We start from the raw sequence: 22,195 nt of genomic DNA, 5'->3' as shown, positions 1-22,195 counted from the left end.
TTTTTAATAAAAACCAAAGTCTCATGACATAAAAATGTCTCACACTAGAAACATTTTTGCAGGCTATTGTTCCTCGAAACTTAAATTTTCCTCGTTATATTTTGTATTTTGCTTTTATATTATAAATCAATATTAAAGAGCAATATAAAGTATTATAAAGCAATTTGAAAATTTCTTGATTAATTATTTATTCGTCAATCAACTATCCTTAATAAGGTGATTGGAAAGCGACTAATTAAAAATACCGCTGTTGAGTTATTTTCTAGGAAATATTACCATCCAAACCAGCTTTTCGTAATATAGAACATTCTATTTCCTACAGTTTATCCTATATTCACCAATAGACATTTCAACGTTATTCGACCTTTAAAAAATCACACAATTTCGTATTTCAATTAAAAAGATCCATTTAAATCATCTTAAACTTCCTACAATAATCGCTAATTAAATTTAGATACAAAATCGAGCACGTAATCTCGTCTTCCAACGTAGAACGATAAAAATACCAAAGAAACTTTTCGCTCATTATATTACGTGTTTTAAAGAGATCAAATTCACCGATCTCAACCTTTAAATTGCACAAAATAAACAGAAGATTTGATACCATAGAGCCCACAACATTCGTCAAAGACGAAATATCGATACTTCAGCAAGATGAAAGGATCCGAAGTATTTCGCGAATTCGAGTCGTTGGTGGAGCAGTAATTTACTTTACACCGATTCTTTTCGGCATGAAAATTCATTATGCTATTAGTCGGTAATCGGCTTTCGGAATGCTCGGTTTTGATCCGATTATGTCGCGATTATACGGTTTTACCATTCTTTTTTTTCCCCCCGCTCTTTATATTTTCCACCCTTTTCTCCTGTCTCTCTTTCTTTTTCAACTCCCACCACGGGGGAAAGATAAAACTTTATTGGAGCGAGAGAAAAACTAGCCGTGAACCGGCCATTTTCTTCGCGTTATCAATATTATAACAGTGTTTTCCAGTGTTACCCCTCGATTGAATGAATATTCCAAGCTTCGCGGCAATATGGTCGTTATAATACTCGTTCTACCGCGCGTTTCATAAAGGTGTGATACTCGGTGGGAAAATAAATGGGAAACCCAGAGTGGACGTCTGGTTTTGCTTCGTTTTCAAGGGAATTTCCGGTATACGCGCGATTGGCGAGCGCGCGCACATACACACACGCGCAATTTGGCCACGTATACGATTTCACATAGATAGGACATTAAAAGCATGAACGACGTATTTTATTAAAATTTTGATTTTTTATAACTAATACTTCATCGCGGAATTTCTTTACAATTATATAACTAGTACCGTACGACTATGCAAAACAACCTTATGGAAAAGGACATTCATGATTTCCGGAATGATCTTCCCATCGAAGTGATTTCGTTTTAACGATACAAGATTTTTTTTTTTGCTGTAAATATGTTTTCTATGTTTGGTAACATATTCATACTACTAACGATAACACGGAAACCTACGTAATATATTTTAAAGAGTCATTATATATCATTTATTTGTTAAACATTATGTATCAAACATTATGGGGGTAATACTCACTATTTATTTCTGTAGAATCCACATAATTTAGCTTCACCCTCTCATTCGTAATAGAGAATCATACATTCATTTGAAAAAGCGGTACTGCACACATCATATCACTAGTCACCATCATTTACATCCAGCTGTTATTAATTTTGCATAATTTGTTCTGACAGCATTTCACTTCTTATTATATACATCTATTGATTTATTAATTTATATTACGAATCTCTTATATCAATTAATCTACATTTTTCAATGCATTTATCCTACCTATTACTAGGCAATATCAGCGCCGATAATTTCCAGAAATATTTATTATAATTTTCCTAATACCAACGAGGCCTATTATAAATACGAAGCTACTTCTACACATTTTATTTTGCAAATTATATCTATCTAACTTTTTCCAAATTTGCGTGTTTCACTATCCGTATTGTTACATCATTATGCCATTCTTACATTATTAGTATTATTATTACTATGATTATATTCATCATGGGAAGAAAAATGTTCGTCTCCAAGTTCTACGTATAAACAATTTTCCTTGGACGCAGTGAAATGAATTTATCATTATCATCGTAAATGGGTACAACCATAGATCATTGTAGACAATGGCGAAAGATTCTAGGGAATATTAATCGTTAGACGAAAATGATGGATGATTCAATTAATCTTGGAGTGCAGGATCACGCAATTCGTTCAAACGCAAGCATGTACGTCTTCATGATCTTTCTCTTAACAGAAAAATCCACGGGCTAATGAATGAACAAGTGGTGTTCCACAGCGAGCCTGGCATTCTTCTTTAATCGTTCTAGTTCGTTTCATTAGCGCGTACAACGCAATGCATCATTCTAGGAGAGCACAAAGCCCCGGGGCCAACACGCGCTCGCAATTTCTTACGTCAAGCAGGCTTTGTTAGATCCCAGACTTCTCACGTGTAATCCAGACCTCTGGCTCGAATTGCGTAAAAACGTAATCCCTGGTCGTTGCGCTACATTTCCCTCCCCCGGATTTTCCGCGAAGAGAAATAAAGCAAAACGTCGGAATCGCGAATAAAATATTTGACTTCTTAAAAGACGAATTTATAGATTATAGTTTGGCCTATAAAATCAAATTTCTGTAGTCGTGTAATAAATGTTAGGTAGATAGGTTTCCGCTATTTACGCATTCAACGTTAAATTGACCAATGAACTTTGCGAATTTGTATTAGTTATTATTGATATTGATCGACGTGTAAATTAAAAAAAATTAATTTGCTAGAATGAGATGGACGATAAACAAGCTTCTACTCGTATGTGTAACGAAGTACACGAAGAATTTAGGTTCACGTTAAAGAGTTATATAACGCGTTTTTGTAATAATTGGAAAGACTCGAATAGTTTTGTACAATCTGTCTGGTTGGTGCTAGCTTGTCTTATCGGTAATTTCTGTCGCTTAAACATCTTTCAGAAGACTGAAAAGCTACCCCTCTCTACGAAATAAAGAGCAGGATCGATCATTTTTATTCGAAAATTCCTATCTTTTCTGTGTTCTTAGAATTCTACGAACAATCTGTTCCAAGCTGAACACAATTTTTCTCAATTTTTCTTCCTTTCGCCACTGTTATTTTCGTAGATTACAATCAGAGATTCTTCCAACAAACAATCCTATTTTTCCAGTCGAACCCCTTAAAATGGACGCGATAATTTTGCTAAAAGTTTTTAGGTATTTCCGGATATGCGTATCTGTGTGGAGTGGAAACTAAAAAGGTTGATAATTAACAGTCGTTCAGGAACGCGAAGTATCTGCGAAATTCCGCGACGAAGATTCGTCGTTCCAACGTTGCGATTTGCGCGCGCCAACTTGTTTCATGAGAAAAGTTTGAAATTCTACGTGGCAGCCTTCAGTAATTTGTCTTCACTCGCTGAATACTTAATAATATATCCTCGCGTCTGCAATTCGAGAGACTTTGATTTCGGGGATGTGCAAAGAGCTCCGCGGGCGGAAAGAGTTTTCCAGACAAGAAGCACCCTCGACTTGTTCTCGAGGGTGGATTAACGTCTACGTTCGAATAACCTTGCTGGCAGCAACGTCACAGGACAAGAACGTCGTCGCGTGTCTCGTCATAAGCGAATATCTCGCGAAAGGACGCGCGAAATGGAAATTAGGAGTGAAACGTAGTAGAATCTCTATCGCACGAATTGATCATGACACACGCTGTACGGATAATCGAATTGTTCAAATTCATATTTTTATCAAAATGATAAAACAAGTGCAAACTAAACGGAGCCTCGTCTCACCTGCTAGATGCTATGACGCGCTCTTTCCTTCGGATATTCTGCGTATATTTCCTCCTGTTACGCGTATTTATCGCAATTTTCCATCTTGAGATTTTCCAAAAATGCATAAACATCCACAGCCTGCCTATCGTTAAATTAATATCGAGCTGATCCACAAGTTTGTGCGGCTTGTTGAACGCGACAAGTTCTGCCTCTTTTCTCGAATGTTTACTACAAATTCGTCTACACCGTGTATTGTCCATCGTTATTTACAGCTTCTTGCCAAAGGTTCGAGTAGTTTTTGGATTCCTCGCTCGAAGAACTCCGCAGTTTTTCAAGCAAACGAATCTGCCAGCCATTTTCGCAATTCCACGTCGCCGTGGAAGAAAACATCAGTTAGACCATGTTGGAGGGAACGAAAATCTTGATAATCCGTTGGGACGAGATTCGACGAGCAGGGTGGATGTTAGAGAACGTCTCATCCACAATTTTCAAGCGCGTTTTTATCAAATTTGCGAACGGGTGGGAAATGAAATTTTTGTTAACCTCCATATTTTTCGAACAATTAATCGCTTTGCTATCGACAGAGAACGGAAGAATATACGACCGCATAAAAAAAAGGAACGAGGAGCTATCGAATAACATAAGTATAAGACATAGATGATAGGCAATTGTTACGAGATAATATTCAATATGAAGTGAAAATCGCGCGAGTTTATGGACCAACCTGTTAAAGAGAAATTCGCAAAATTTGTACACACCTATTCCCAATTCTAACCTAACTGTACGGTATAGCATCGTTATTACAGTCATCGTCTCAATTCCCATAAATCAAATCTGTTGAAAAACCGATCACCAAATAACTTTCCTAAACGGAACCTTAGACGAAGCAAGTCGAACTCCTCAAGGTATCGTCTGACCTACGTTCGTGCCACGTTCCAGCAAGGACGAGGACACACTACGTCGACGATTTCGCATCGACTTGCAACGAAGAACGGAAATTAGTGGGAAAATGGGGGCCGAGCGACCGGGGAAAAAGCTTTTTTCGCTCGGTCGTCGTGCAACAGTTTTTCGCGCGGGACAATTACTGGCCACGGCCGCTGATGTGTTCGTTATCGTCGCTATTTTTTCACCAGGAATATCCCGGATGAAACACGAGCGTGAAAATTTCCATTCGTAATGAAAGCACAAAAAAATACGAGCCGAGGAGCCGGGGAATGGAGCGAGGCTGGTCGACAGCGAATCGTTGCTCCACGACTATTTATGTTTCGTTGTATAGATTATTTATTTGACGTCGATATTGTGAATTATACAAATGCTACGACCAGGCTATTCCCACGGAAATCTACGACACTGTCGAGTTTTCTATGGTTGTGTACACGTGGCCGTATACGCGCCGTATGATGTTCAGCCGATTGACGATTCACCCCTAAAAACTATGTCAAATGAATTATCGAATAATTAACTTTAATCGTTACGCAGCTGCAGGAGATATCGAGATGGTACGCGCGTTATTGCGGCTACTTTTTGTACTTTTATTCGTCCATCGAGCTATGCAGTATGTTTTTGTAGCCTGTTTTGGCCTTAATGAAATAGTACCGCGTGCGATGGTATTTATTTTCCTATGGTCGAGTAAATTAACCTCCTTTTACATTAGAACTACTAGAATGCTCGAAATGATCATCCCGTAAGTTTGTATAGAATTTTTTGTAGCCACACAGTGGTACTGTTTTACGGATTTAAATAACTTTTTGTAAAATGTGCGGTTACAAGTTTGTTCTTTTTTTCCTTCATTGCATTCTTTTTCGTGCAAACAAAACAATTTTTGCCTATGTTTGTCTTCTTCCTGAAAGGAATATTTCGATGTTCTTCATTTCTCTCCCACGCACTTCGAATCCTTTCTAACAAAATATCCTTCATATCGCGTAATTGTAATACACGAATATAAATATAAATATAATTTCTATAAATTCCTGTACAATCCTCAAGAAGCTTGAACGATAAACTTTCAAGATCGCGATACTTGGTTCGCGCGTGGTAGCATCACAAAATGAAAAAATCTCAGTAAATCTTTAATTTACTACACGCGTCAGTGGAAAATCCGCCGGTCTACGAATAATTATCGACTCATATAGATAAGTAGAGCGATAATTTATGCATTTTCGTTTGTCATGTTCATCGGACGCGCGTTAAATTCGAACGTTGAATTAATTGGAGCAAGGGCGAAATAAAATTTGCAGCAACACGCGATCGGCCGAATTCGAGCAGCAGGAAAGCTGTATGCAAAATGCAAATAGACTCGCAGTGGTTAATCTGCTTAAAACAAGATCCGGCAAGCGGTTCGTCTCGCGCGAAAGTACATGGAAACGCGTACGCCAAAGAAAACGCAACGTTTTCATATATCACGTAACACCTAATTACACGCGATACTTTACGATGTTAATCGCTATTGATTGCGAACATGTATAATGTTCGCTTCGTAATTCCCATCGGCTGCATTACGAATTTCCTGATTGAACATTGTGAAATTATTTATCAGAAATTATTTTCTATAAGAAAATATTGATTGCAAGTGTAACAATGATTAATATTTTACATCTGTTCGAATCTTCGTGCACCCAGATTCATCGATATCAGGCATTTAGGAATTATTTATAGAAATGTATAAAACTCATTAATGCTAGAAATGTTTTGTTTGACTTTATTAAGTTTAGACTCGTTGTACCCAGCAAACAGTCATCAAGCAATTTTCTACATAGAGAATAGTTTGCTATTATTTCAAATACAAAGAGACATTTATATTCCACTGAAGTAAAAGGCTGCAAATCATTGTATTTAATTCATTGAAAGAGTTAAATTTGCCACATTGATAACAGTGTATTTTGTGCTGATTAGCTCCGTAGTGTTGAAACAACAAAGTGACGATTAAACCGCGTAAGTATTAAAGTTTTTAGAAACGAATTTCCATAAGAATGCATAGAAAGTGCGTATGTAACGTTTTACGGTAGCGAAGTCAGCTCTACATGAAAATTATTCGTCGGCATATAGCGCTGTACGTACACCTGATATTATTCTGAATAAAACGAATGATAAAATAAAAGTGCACATCATTTTGAGGAAAATAAACCAGGTCCTAATGGCTAAGTGAAAAAGCAACAAAAAGAGAGAAAAAAAAGAACTTAATTAAAAAAGATACAAAACAATAATCCCGTCGCCGCGGCGAATTATACGAATAGTATTTTCTTCCGCGGTTGGATTCGTTAATTTAACACGTAATATGATATTGAGGTAACGCACGATGTTAACAAACGAACGGGCCACTCGAGTGTCTTGCACGCTTTTTTTTCCATTTTGCCATCTTTATATCTTGTCGGCGTTGATTCGCTCGCTTTTTGAACTGCGTTTCGCTAGAAACGTCACGCTTTTCGAAAGCAGAACTACTGGCATAATTACGACTAATTACACCCTTTTAATTAGACCGGTTATACCCTTTTCTTTGCCGTGTCTTCTGTCTTTATTCTTAGGCACCCGCTTCTGTTTCCTCGCTTATTTATTTATCTGTACACTAACGCGGTTCAAAGAGCAACGAAACTTCCCTAAAGGTCTATGGCTTAATATTTTATTTCTTAATACTACTTTTACCTTTTATTTTTTTCTGGGCGTCTTTTTTTTCTTTTTTTTTTTTTTTTTTTGTCGGTAACTTCGTTTAACTTTTTGAGAAGAGACTGAATTCCAGTGATTTGATAGTTGGTTATTTTTACTTTGTGCCAGAGATCAAGTTATGTTACAAATACTATAAATGATTTATAGATTCATCTTTCTAAACTTTCGTTGTCTTTTCGGTGATTTTTCAATGTTTTTTATCGTTAGGTTATTGTCTGTTCTGAAACTAAATTTAATTAGATCGTTGATCGATGAGTTTCGTTCTGATGGGAAAAAAGGTTTAAAGATTCTGAATATGTAGCTTTCGTCTTCTTTTCTAAAATGTATTTCTTTCAATTATTTTCCATTTTTTCTTCAAATTAGTTTTATCGCTCTGAAAATAAAAAGCTACTCTTGTATATCACTCCAAGATTTCATTTGTTTCCTACAAAATCAACGTATTTGTATAATGAACATTTTGATATTGTAAGAAGAATATTTGTATTGGGGATTATTAGAAATGCGACTGTTATTATTTTAATATCTACTTCAATATCTCTACTGTATCGTAGTCTTTTAGTAATATCATATTTCAATATATGACATACGGTTATTTTTATACGTGAAATTCAGCTACATATATAGATACGAAAATTTATTAACTCTCGGCCTGGGAATTTGTGTTTTTCGTATACTATCTTTCAAATACACGTTCGATAAATTAACAGTGAATTTTTCTTCTAGATAACATTAATAACCATTGCGCTAGATAAATTTAAAATATTCGTTTCCGCTAATTTGGAAAAAGCAAATAAATCTTCCGCGCCCAAAAGGCAGACAATTAAATTTCTCTAAAAAAAAAAAAAAACATCGCGTATCTCACGTGAAGATTGAAATGCTATAGCGAATCGATTATGCGATGTAACGTTAGAAAGCTAATCAGACATTATGTTTTTCTTTTTTCTGATAACGTTATCACGTTCCAGTGCGATTTACATTGTCCAAATTGTACAATTTCGTAGTTTAAACGACAAAGTATACCAATTGTCTATCTAATTTTTGACCAGAATCTAATTTTCTGCCTTCTCTAGTCGAACCGATGATTATGAAAGTGGCTTGAGTCATGTGTTTTTCGTTTCACTATATTTAATGTTTTGCGTTTGACGCGTGAACTGAATTCTGTTTAACAACGCAACGATCAACTCGATCGAAACGATTCAATTTCTACTGCTTTGCATAGATGGTTTCACGTTATTATAAAGTAAATGGATATCACGGAAAGCAAATTAAGTGATAAGTATGAAAATAAATACGATACGTCTAAGATAAGTATGAAAATAAATACGATATTTCTAAGTATGAAAATAAGATATCTTATAGATTCTTGAATTTGATAATCATCAACATTTCAGTCCAACTTCTATGCAATTCTTTATACGCATTTATTTTCTTGAATTAAGTTTAACGCGAAAACACGAAAGAAGATGCACGATTCTACGCAGTATAATTCTACGCAGCGACAGGATAGTTGCTATGTCAATCTTTTTGCCTAATTTTGTCACCTTCTGATTATTTCTTTTCTTTTTCTCTTTTTTTTTTTTTTTGCTTCACTGTTTTCCTTTAGGGCGGAATATCACGGATTAGTTTTAACGCGAAAAACTTGGATGGAAAGTGGTCGAGTCACTTTCGAATCAAGCAAGTACCGAAAAAAAGAAAAAGCAGAACGCGTAAGTCGCGGCTCGCTTTTAATCGTTTACCGGTCGCTCTTATGGGAAGTTGATCCTGTTTAAGCAAAAGATAATGTGGGAATAGGTAATTGATATTCTGGGGAATTTTACGTAAAATGCATGTGACGTAAAGTATATACGATGCAGTTTGTAATTATTGGAAAGTTACTATTGCTAATGAATGGTAATATGATTTTAAATTACTCACAATTGATGATTTAGCACACTCTGATATTTCGTACGTACCTGAAACATAAATATACAGACCGTGAATATACATATTAATATTCATATCGATAATTTATTAATACTGCGTTTATATATTATTTAAAAATATGCGTATTCGATAAAAGATGGAAAGTACCGAGATACAAAAAAATTCCAGTCTTTAAAAATAACGAGAATAGACACTAGAATAATAGAAACTAGAAGAAACAGTTATAGTGAAAAATCTGATTTTTCAAGCGCGATGGAGTATTAAATGATTATGATTAAAATCACAGAAGAATGAGAGCTTTACACTTTAAACTTTAAAAAGTGTGGAAACAACGTGAAAATGTGAGATGGTAAAATCAATTGTACGATGTGGAATTTTGAACGATTATCACGAAATTGAACTTGAACAATAAGAGAAAGTCTTATACAGTGATGAATCATATACACGCGTTACATTACATTGAGCGCAATTCCAATGAATATTTTTAATATTCCATCGGACAGAATTTTTCTACTTGTTCAGTACGTGAATGGAAATTCGAACCACCTATACTTATGCAACGTTCGAAAGTTATTACTAGCAGAAAAATTACGTCACGAAAAAGAAGCAACAAAGGAACTGCATCGGCAGGGTTTCAACGAAGGAACGCTATGCCAACACCAGTATGAATATACAATTTTCACACTTGTAAGATATCCTGCGAATTCTCCCGGTGAGTTGTGGACATCTTACGATATCCGAGTGCTTCAACAAGTGCTTTTAACGAACTTTTCGTCATTGCCATTTTCAATGAATAAAGCGTTAGGTTAAGAAAATTGGAAACTTTCAAGTTTACCATAGAGAACGTTTGCACAACGTTTAAAATTTTTCCATAAAAATCGAAGTGTTTCCTATTTAAAACTTAGAATTTATGCGATCCTTTCAATAACTGTTTCATCAAGTTTGCATACCCTTTGTGATACGCAATTCAACGATGAAGTAAATATTTTGTACTATTTTTAAAGTACGATTAATTTATCAGCTTTGTATGGTATTTCAATTTGGAATAACGTTTAAGGGACTCTAAACTATCTCACGGTAATTAGAAACGGTAAAAAGAAAAATCTCTATCTGAATATCCAATATCTTATCCTGTCAGCAACTTTCATACTTTCTTATCTGCTATTAAGATAACATTCTGTTACTATTACTTCATACATGTATTTTGTATACATTTTAATCCTATCACTATTAAAACACAAAGAAAGAACAATGTTTCTTTCGTTTTTTAATTATATCCTTGAATTCACGAAGAGGACTGAGATTTTCTCCAGGAACAGTACTTTGTTTCTAAATGTGTTCATTAAACTTTAATAATTATGCTCTCTGCCAATTACTATAAACATACTAGATAAGGAGTAAAACTATAATGTTAATAAACACAGCCTTGTTTACTATATTTCTCCGTTCTATACAAAGAAGGGCCTGAAAAGACAACACTTAAAATTAATATTACTAATTAAGTGATTACGTTTATTACAGCAACAAAACAACGAAAAGATACCATATATTTAAACATTACATATACTTTCATAAAAAGCAACTTTATGATACGTTCGAAATATTTTCTTCCAAATAATTCTCTGACACCGAGAATCTTAAAAAGTACCTCATTTTCAGATACCTCGTCAAACATTAACAAACCCGTTTTCCGTAGCATTCGACAGATAACAATCCACGAAATCTCACAATTTTCAAACACGTACAACAAGAAAAAAATCTGACAATCCCATCATCCCATGCATTCTGTCCAAACATCTCGATCATCGTTCACACATTCTCCCAGTCCATGCAACTTTCGATCCGACCAAGTAGCCAAAAAGGCAGCAGAGAACCGGCCGTCCCGAAGGCGTTCGCGATTCTGCGAGAGGATGTAAGTGCGCCTCCGCCTGCCGCTTTCTTTCCTTCTTTCCCACCACTGGGTCTGAGATTCTGGGCGGCAGAGAGGCCAGCCTGCACACCGTTGGCAAAGGCAAAAGTCGGCGAACGTTCCGTTCTGGTCGAAGCGAGCCGGCAATACTAGGCGGCCGTGTGTCACCGAGAACCGCCAGTTTCCGCGTGGACTTCGCCGCAACGGGTAGGCCTCGATCCGCGCGCGTCCTCTTTGCACGCGTGGCCTGATACACACACGATCGCGTCGTGTCGCGTCGCCTCGCTTTGTGCACAAGTGCGTCTGGCGGAAAAATGCGGTCTCCCAGTGTCCCCGTGTGCTTCGTTCACGTTCTACTGTGCGCCCTGGGTGAGTAAGAATCTTCGTCTTCCGCGCGTGTACCATAGGACATATCGTACGCTTGCGATACGACAGTGTGGATACAAAGGATTTACAGTCGGCGATAAAAATAAGTGCGAGTAACAGTGCAATGGAAATGGTATCAATGAAGCTTCGTTAAACACGGCTGGTTTACACGAAGATGTGAATATCGATTTCGATTATTTACTAGCTTAACTTTGTGCTTCCAGGCTTTGTAATAAATAAAACTTGAGTATACGACGCTAATCGTAGAGTTGGATCATGTTTCGTTGATACCTACTTTCGGTATTTGTCTCTTTATTTTTGTCGCCTACTGTATATCTAAAGGAAATACGAAGAAGCAAAGTTCTCGAGGTAGAAAAGTATCGGTGAATGTTGATTGTCCGTTAAACGAGGTGTACGTCGTTCAGCGAGCGATGAGGTGGTTCTTGAGATAGCAGTCTTCAAGGAGGAATTATGGTTTGATAGATGCAAGATTTTGGAGTTAGATAGGAATGGTAACGATGAAGAAGCTGTGAATGTTTAGGTGTTTATAGGGTACGGAATGCAAAAAGTAGAGTAGTCCTCGTAATATAAGATTGTAACGTGGATTTGTCCTGTTTATTACATAAATGGATAAAACGGGACTAATTATTATTGTAATTACTTGTAGTTAATTTTACTTACTCCGTTACTTAATCGTATTTTATTTAGATTAATGTAATTTTTCTACTCTAAACCGTATACTATTGTAAAGTTAGATTTTTCTGTTCTGTTTATTTCCATACGAGTGAATACATTTTTTACGAAGTTCATCCACAAGATACGCAGTCATCGTTACCAAGAAAACTGTTTTGTTCGTTAGTTAAAGCGAATATCACGGTCTGTAGAAACAGCTAATCTGTCGTTGTTCGTCTCTTGAAATCACAGCATTAACTATGCGTCTTATTTTTTACGTCTAACATTCCAATCCTTTGACGAAGCTCGCACTTGTCTTGGATATGAAAATAATTAAAGCAAATGATGGGTAGCGTTAACAAAGGGCTGAACGATCGTTACAGTTTCGTGGATAATCAGTCACCGCCCATCGTCTACAGGGAACAATGTCGGTTACGGAAAGACTCGCAGGGGAACAGACCCCAGGTGTTCAGCCAGGCTAGCGGGTCTGTTAATTGCTGCGACACATCTTCAGGTTTATGATACGTCAATCGCTATGGGAACCAGCATGTTCCAGGCTTGCGTTTTCACTAAATGTTCAGTAATAACGGACTTCCAGTTTAATAACGGAGATTAGGGCTTTCGTGGTATAGCATCGTGCAATTATCAAAATCGTTGCTTTCAGCAGCAACCATATTTTTCAAATTGTATTTATTTCGATAGGAGTTGATTTCGGAACTTCCCCTTTTTGGTTTTCCTCTTCCTCAATTTCGTTAAAAGTTTCAATAACAGAAAGATATTGCAATAATTTCCGAATAATAATAATAATAATAATAATAATAATAATAATAATAAATAATAAATAATTTCCAATAATAATCGTTCCGAACATGACTTCATTTTATCATATTTGTTATATCGCGAAGTGGTCAATGACAATAAAGTATGAAAGCAAGCTTCGAGAATTTATCCTCGACTGAAAATATCGATTAGAAAATAGCAATTAGAAATGCGTTAGCGTGGCAGTTAAACTGCGAACTTTTATGCAAGTTCACATTTTTGAGGATATACTTAGCGGAATGAGAAAATTCGGTAGAAAATTGTTTGACGTATCAAGTATTATACGAAGCCACTGCACCTTCAATATTTCATGTACTTTTTTATGTTGTGTGCATTTCGCGCAGCTATCCATTTTCAAATTTCCTATAAATACATAAAAATCCGCGGGAAACGCAATAAATATAAAAAAACCACTGTAACGAGTGTATCGTTCGGTGTTTCGCAACCTGGTCTAGAAATCCAATTCTTCGTTTACTTTTTTATTAAACGACACGCAAGAATTGGCACTGTTCCGCGTAACTCGATGAAAAAAAAAAAAAAAGAGAGAGAACGCACCAGCTGTAACGTTCAAACGGTATCGAACGAAAACAGGAAGTCGAAGGAAAAAGCAAATTGCCGCGCAGGTGTAAACTGATCGAGGCTGTGCGTTTCGAATGCAGAACGCGCGGGTGAAGTCGGCGTTAAGCGAGTCCCAGGACGGTGTAAACATGTATTCCGTGACACGTACGCCACCGCTCCCACGGGAATCGATGCGAGTACCGTTTCCGCGTGAAGAGACCATCACGATGCCACAAGGCGAATCCCCGTAAAAATGTGGGTGTGAAAATAAAGCAGAGATATCGTTCGTGTAAAGTATCGTTTTTAGAGGAACATTAGTATCTTTGATGTGGAAGATTACATACGATACAACGTATCAATTTTTTATTCAAATACTCGTCCATCGTACGAAAAATTTGAAACTAAATTGTAATTGGAATAAAATTGTGCCTTTCTTTAAAAAAAATTTCGATTTCTATATGATTTTATACAATCGAAGGCTCTAGATTAATTTACAATAAATCCATAAATACGATCCATAAAATACCATAAATCGCTCTGTAAATTACGTCTAAACAATTTCCCTTTCGTATGCTACAAACCTCTCACATATTTCGAATTTCGTTTTCCTCTCAACACGCTCAAGCTGCAAAAAAGGAAGAAAAAGAAATATACTCGCTTGATTATCGTCAATGAAACTCCCAAATTTCTATAATTTCTGCTCTTAACTGCGGATACTGTAAACAAGTAAATCGTCACTTCCTAAATCGTATCAACAAGCACGCACATTTCTATCTAACCTACCCCTTGTTCTTACGTATAATATTTCCAACGTTGCAACACCTTCAAAGACAAAAAGAAACGCATAATTTCCACTTGTTCCTGCCAGTGTATCTCTTCATCGAGAACGGATAATTTAAAAAAAAAAAAAAAAGAAAGAAACTTAAAAAAAAAAGAGAGGTGAGAGCGGGACACGGTTTGTGTTTCCGGTCAGCGTCTGGCACGCTTGAACGACGTCGAGGACGTCGTCGTCGTCGGCGAACACCAAGGGAAATCAAGCGTTCTCCAGTTTTATTTGCATAAAATGATGGGGCTGAGCATGTCACGTTCGAAACGTCGCGTCGGCCTCCCGGTTCGTGGCTCGCAGCTCGCGCTGATTTTCCTCTCGAATTTCATTACGCCGCGGCCCCATGGCGCCTACGACTCCGCGGGAACAACTCGCGTCTCCGATCATTAAGTCACCAAGTAGATGCAAATTAAAGAACAGGAGAATTTTCCCGCGGAATTTCCCAGCCGCGAGCAGATTTTCGAACCAACGCGGCCTGATCCGATTTTCCGTTCATTTCCAACATCCGTGTGTGACCGACGTTTGTTTTCCGCGTAAGGGTGGCGCACCGTTGTTCTTCTACGTTCGATTCTTCTTGGCCGCACGAGACTGATTTCGAGAGGTTGATTGCACAGCTATTTGTTTTCCTGCTTGTTATTCTGATTTTGTATAGAATGTTTGGGATGTGTGTGGAGGTACCGACATGGAAATTTTTAAGGTAATAGGAAATAGAATGAAAAGTAAAGTTAATGAAGACCAATAATATATAATCGAGGAGTCGATGTCTCTTATCGAAGTTTCAGAGGCTTTTGAGAATTTAAAGTACCTTTTCTATCGTCGGCTGTCTTCTGTGGCATCGTAGAGGAAAGAAATAAGCTTCCTTCCGCAACGTAAGTGTGACAAAGAACGGTAGAAGATAGGTTCAAAGTGTCGGAATAATTTTCTTTCGTTTCGAAGATACCGCGAGACAAAGATCTATCAATTAAATTACAGTCAAAATGGATAAGAGTTTAGTGTAGAAATACGTAGGTTCGACTAATTCTTTAGAGTGTTTAATATTCGGATTTTGCCTGGGTTTAAAAGTATTTGACAATTGATCGCATCGCGGATGTATTTTCGAAACTTTCCTAAATTTCTCAAGTTCTATCCAACGTTCTAATCTAAATGATAGAAGAAAATCTTACAACTCGCTGTATCTTGTAGGATCTACTTATATCGATAACTCCCTGGACCGAGAACGATTAAGTAGATTCATTAGAAACTTTCTAAAACGATCTTTAGCACTGATAAAGATCGCTTCGCGTTCGCTCGATCTTTACATTACAGTTAAATGATCCATGTGGGTTACGCATAAAATTTCTTGGGTCAATAACCCCGGACATCCAAATACGGAGGAACGAAAGCATAAATGTGGAAGATAAAACCAGCTAAAACGAAAAATTATTATAAATCGACCGCTCTATACCAACGAAAAATTCGATCACGAAAGCGTTTGTATTCGTTCAAAAGATACAAGAATATTGGTAACGAATCAACCTTGATGGTCGATCGATCGAATGGAAAATTTACGAGGGCAAACGTCAAAAACAGAGAAAAATAGAGCTAGTGGAAGTAGGAACACGTGCACGGCCATTAAACGACACGGTGCATCGCGACGCTGCGCTGGCGCGAAATTCTTACGATCGTCCCCGGTACTAAACGCTGACAGAGGTCCTCGAAAAGCTCTATTTGCCTCTTCCACTCCTGTCCATCCTCCCTGTTTCCTGTCCGAACGATCCCCTCCCACGTTGGCAATCGTGATACGGTGTTTCGTCGCGTTACGTGCTGTCTTCTCTCGTTTTTCTCCTTACAACGAATCAGTTTCTGCCGACGAGGCGGCAATAAAACGTAACGACGTTAATTCCGTGTCTCGCCACCGACCCAGCTTCTATGTACGATATTTCGAACTGCAAGAAGGTTTCGTACGAGAGGTTTGCAAAGAAATAGGTAACACTGCTGGGAGAGTATTGGTTTGCAATTTAGAATCGGTTTGTTTGGTTTGTTTCGATAATACGAGACAAGAGGTTTGGAAAATTTTACGCCGTACACTTGTTGGCGCTTGGTCAAAATATTGGTCGAAATATTTTTCTCTTTATACGTGCGAAATATATTTTATAGAGTTAGATGTTCCTTAAAATATTTCACAGTTATCTCGTATGATAAGAAATTCTCGTCTAAGAAACCTGCGAGATTTTGTTAGCATCTCTTTAGTAGATAATTAAGACATTGAATGCATATTTTCAATCTTTTTCATAAACGAGGAAGGTGAAATATATGGGAGAAAGAATATATGTAAACGAAATGAGAACGATCGGTGAAAGCAAAGTAATTACAGGTAGAAGAAGATCTTGAACGTTACAGTCGACAAACGAGGAAGCAAATTTCTTTGCTGTAATAAGTAGAAACTCAATTTCGAATTCTAAGTTGAAGATACAAAGGATGCTTTGAATTGAACTTATCACATACTTCGGTCTGTGTACGCTTGAACTTCTCGATTCTATTAAAATTTTACCTTTTGCCCTTTGCTCCTCTTACTCTCACTTCGCTTCATAATCACCTCTGGTCTCGAACCGTAACAAATTATACAGAATTCCGTATCATTCTGTATACGCCACTGATCCAACACTTTCAACTTCTATTGTTTCCAACGCTATTTTATTATTTGCTATTACGAGGTGCTGTAGTTCTTACGTATCAGAGTAGTTTAATTTCAAAATTACAAAACAGCAAACTAAGCCAGAATTATCTTTAAGATACGAATCGGATACGATAGACGCTGGATACGAAAGAATCGGTTATTGGAACATCCATTAATAGAAAATTAATAGAAATTGATAGATTAAGAGAAAACCAGAGACGATCCCTTGTAAAACAAATTAAAACTGCATTGCATATATTGTGAATCGTATGCTACATATTATTGTGTTACATATAATTGTGAATGATATTGTCAATTACCTAATATAATTGACGCAGTTATAAAATTTTGAACTCGTTCTACCGCGAACGAGACCTAACCGTTCTCGCTATAACAAAATTAAATAGGAAAATAAAAAAAAAATGACCACAGTCTATCAAACAAATACCCAAAATTGCGCTAAACTCGATAGGAACCAACACATCGAATGGAAAACTAAAATAATAGATACACCGTTCTCGCGAAAACTCAATTCCCGATGATTAGCGCTACAACTACCGCAGCGTCGGGTAAAATGAATAACCGTTGGAACGAAACGCGGATGCAAGAAAGGAACATGAGACACAATAAATAACCGTAGACCAAACATCGCGAGTATCGCGGCCACATTACTTCAATTTCATTATTATCGACGCGATTATTGTCGGTGCGTGCGGGTAACGTACCGAAAACGAATCATCCTCGTTGTTGTCGCCATTGACGTCGCGTTCTGACAAAACGGAAACTGACGCGTAACAGGAAAGGCACAGAGGATGATGCAAATGATATTGATTCGAGCGAATTATATTTCCACCGATAACAATCGCTCCATTCGATCTTTTATTCGGAAATAAAAGTCTCAGTGTACCAGCGCGCGTTTTGCCGCCGTTTCGCAATTTCCAGGAAGCAGCCTCCTCTCGCTAAAATACGATCTGACTTATATGACAACGTTGGATTACAACTTTGCTTTGATCTTTAACACTAGAACTGCCGATAGTTAACACGAAGCTATTTCTACTAAAGAAACCAGTCAAAATGACTGGACCTTAAAAAATACGTAATAATAGAATATTTTTATATTTATTGATTTATTACTTTCTAAACAAAAAGAATTCCATGTTACGTAGTAGATTTTTGGTATTGTTAATCCATCTGGGATCATGATCCCTAAACGAGGATTGTCATATTTCTAAAATTGTAGAACCAGTCATTTTGACTGGTGTGGTAGTTCCAGTGTTAAATACTTTACGGCCGAGTTATTCTACGTGGAACGTTTGATCGTGACTCTAATCTTACTTGCAATTATTATGTAAAATAGAAAAACTGTCCATGATTTGGCTATAGTTATAAACGGACCGCGGATGTTCATGCAAGTTCATATCTGTATGAAAGCAGTGAAATAAGTGGGGAACATAAACAAAAGATTCGATTAAGACGAAATTTACACATGATTCGAATTTCCAAAAATTAGAAAATCTATAAAATTTCTATGAAAAGCGACGAATCGGTCAGTTTGGCCACTCTGTTGATCTTGATGTTAATTTATGGCCTTTCTACTTTCGTCGATCTTCTCTATACAATGCATAGAGTACCGATTGTGTTCTTCTATGCGTGCCACTTTTATTGTGTCTCCGATAGTTTGTTCCTCCACGTTCTCGTTCGATAACTACGAAAATCTACGGCTGGACGATCAATCGACAGGTATTCCGGTGAAATGCGTTTTCCTCCGGGCGATTTTTACGCTGAAACACGTCTTCCGACACAATTATTCGATCAGTCGACGACCAAAACTGTAACGATTCGAATGGATTCGAGAAATCGATAAATTTTGAACTCGCTCGTCTTTGTTACTTGCTCGGTGCTTTGAAACTGAATCGTCCTATACCAGTGCAGATTCGCGTTTGTGTCGATTTATAGTCCTGCAGCTTTCAACTTAATCACTTTATTATACATTGAATTATAGCAAAACGTAGTCTTTTATTATTATTATTGTGCAAATTGAAAATAAAGATATTCCTGGTTAAAGATATTCGAAGTCGTGTATCAAGATATCTAACGGTATTCGCGAACTTATATTTTATACACCCTATGCCTGTATCAACATCACTTCGTATTCTTCTAAAATGAAAAGAAGATAAAATAAAAAGCCAGCGAAGAACCTACAGAAACCCAATCAACCAACAGACTTTTTCAAACGTCGCTCCGATCACGTTCACGCAAATTCATATTCTTGTGAATAAAATTTACAAGATACAATCCACCAACTATCGTGACAAATACTTTCAATATCTTCGATGCACGTATTATGCGCATTCTGTACAGCATCGTAATACATATTTTTAAGGAACGTAATGCATAGACATCTATTGTACAATTTACTCGCATCTTTAACCATTCATCCGCCCACATCTAAATATCCTCGAACACAAAATATAAAAAGAACGATGGTGATAAGGGACAACAACAAGGTTTCCATAAACGCGACAATATACTGTTTGTTCGATTGAAGCGACGTAGAGAAGAGGGTGATCGTTATACAGGTTTGGTTCGGAGCGGGCAGCAGCATACCGCCACCCCCGTAATCGTAGCGCGCACGCAATTCAGCGCGCATACATACACGTCGGCTATGGGTATATCAACCGGTGTACTACCTGATCACCATGAAAATTTATACGCCATCGTACGCCACCGTAAATTGTATTATCGAATACATACCGTCGGTCTCTTCTCGTTCCTGCGCGTCTCTCCCGTCACCTGCCACCACCCCGTTCTGTTTTCCCTGTTTTAACCACCCTCCCTTCTCTTCTGCATCATCCATACGTTCTTTCCAACGCTACAGAGACAGAACGGACGAGCATCGCAGGTCACGGTGGCTCTTGAATTTTTCGAGTTTATGGGAACCTGCTGTTAACACTTGTCGTGTGAATTTGCATATTTCCTGCCACCAGCCATACGGCCGTAACATTTAATTTTCCTAAATACACTTTTTCTCTGAGTGTGATATTCTCTAAGTCATTGGAATTGTTGACAAATTTTTAGTTTATAAAATTTATCTTATTTCTAAAATGTCAACGTAAAAAGCGCGGGTCGTCGATGACCACTATGGCAGTGGGCGCGTTAAAAACGTGGAAACGAGCAAACGGTGGACGAAGCGTAGGCAAAAAAATGTCAGCGATAAAGCGTCTTCTTTTAGCGGAATACGGCTAGATTACTCGCGTTGTAAATTAGTCGAAATGTAGCGATGAACTTTGCTTTATCCGATGGCGATTCTTATTACACTTTGCCGGATTTTCGAGCATCTCTTAGCTGGTACGCATTATATCGTACGCGTGACACGTTGATCGTGGCTATGGGATCCGTTTCGCCGATTGCGGGGAATATTTGGTGAATTAATTTTGGTAAAAGCGCGATGGTTTGGCATTTTTCGGAAATAAAGATGATTTTGGTGAATATTTGCAAAGTAGAGTAAACATAGAAATAACGTAAAGTAAAAATAACTGGCAGATAAATTTTTCTAGCCGGTAGGGTTTGGTCATTTTTTCGGAAAAAGGATGATTGTGGAGGAAAAATCATTTGTCATTTCTATGGAAATAAAAACGATAGCGGCAACTTTTAACAGATGAAAATTGGCCATTTTTTAGAAACAAGGATAGTTAGAAGATATAACAAAATATTTTAGAATTGTGTCAGAGAAATATGAAGACTGAACGAGCAACTATTCAAATGGAACGTGGAAAATAAAATATTGTTAGTTTTCTTTTTAAATGAAGACTCATTGAAAATTGCAGCAGTACGTGTTTTACAGAGATTCCAAGCGAAGAAGATAAATTCAATTGAACGTGCGTGCACATAATCTTTTGGCCAAACGCAGTTTCAAGTATTTCACGCGCCTCTGACACGTACTACGTCAGGCTTTGCGTGCACACACGTAACTTGCAGAAAGTGCGAAAACAAATCTTGCAACTGCGAAATATAAGTTTGGTGATAGATGATGATGCTCGATTTACATTCACAACTAGACATTTTGTTTCACAGAGACTTTCATTTTAAGCAATTGAAACTTCAATTTTATCTTAAAATTCGTTATTTCCATTGGACACAATTAGAAGAACGGAACCTAACCGGAGATTTGTTTCACCCAATATCGTAACAAGTGGATATTTACACTTTGGATATTTTATATATTTGCTTATTTTACAGTAGCTATAAAAGATATTAGACACGCCAGTGTATTTGTCGTGCCATTTACATATTGATTAATTAGATTCAAGTTTCTTCACTTTCACACTGTGCTTTCGCGTGACCACAAAAATTTGATATTAAGAAAATGAAATGTAAAAGCTGATAAAAAAAACTTTTTAATTGGAAAGCGAAAGAACGTACAATTTTTTTTATCATGTCCAAGCCACTATACATGTTCTGTCTATTTTTGCGTTTCTAATATTTCCCCTAAACGCATAATACACGATTACATGCTTTGATTTTCCACAAGTATGTACATTCACGGTCTAAATATCGCCGATCTCCAACGACCAGTAAAACTCTAAATGCAAGCTGTTCAAAGGCCTATCGTTTAACAACGATAAAACAACATGCATATACACTTTCGCTTTTTTTCCCACACGCATTATACGTAGCGAAGTCTCAGGCACAAATACGTACAAGTCCAATGCAAATTAATACGCCTCTCATTCACCGCTCTTTAGCTTTCACTTAACGGCACTGCGGTCCGTCCGCTACTGCACTTGATCAAGTCGAAATAACGACGCTGCTCGTGCTCAGGACCGTCTCGTTCCGTCTTATCAAGATCGATTCGAGAAAGTGAACACCGGCTTAGGGGATAATTTTCCCTCTGGTCCCACTTTCCTTCGCAATTCACTCGCTGCATCGATTTCCCATGCAAATGTGCCGCTATCAACGAATTCTGATCACCGCGTTGTTCTCACTCGA

At 37.3% G+C, this 22,195-nt stretch overlaps 2 protein-coding genes across 7 annotated transcripts in view; one reads left to right on the top strand and one right to left on the bottom strand.

Annotated features, from left to right (window-relative positions):
• Positions 1 to 22,195, bottom strand: part of LOC126866137 (tudor domain-containing protein 1) — a 308,571-nt gene that overhangs the window by 227,639 nt on the left and 58,737 nt on the right. The window lies entirely within an intron of this gene.
• The window catches only part of LOC126866144 (uncharacterized), a 108,722-nt gene that overhangs the window by 30,297 nt on the left and 56,230 nt on the right, over positions 1 to 22,195 (top strand). For 2 of the 3 annotated variants that reach the window (XR_007689780.1, XM_050619345.1), the window contains exon 1: positions 11,394 to 11,678. The exons of the other annotated variant lie outside the window; for it this stretch is intronic. Coding sequence is in view for 1 of the 2 variants with exons in the window: in XM_050619345.1 (XP_050475302.1) it covers positions 11,624 to 11,678 (55 nt within the window). In the remaining variant the exon portion in view is untranslated. Of the gene's footprint in view, positions 1 to 11,393; positions 11,679 to 22,195 lie in introns of those variants that run through there. 3 annotated transcript variants of the gene reach the window in all.

This window comes from Bombus huntii, chromosome 5 (assembly GCF_024542735.1).
Source record: "Bombus huntii isolate Logan2020A chromosome 5, iyBomHunt1.1, whole genome shotgun sequence".
Classification (NCBI taxonomy): domain Eukaryota; kingdom Metazoa; phylum Arthropoda; class Insecta; order Hymenoptera; family Apidae; genus Bombus; species Bombus huntii.
This window is presented reverse-complemented; position numbering and strand designations above follow the sequence as displayed.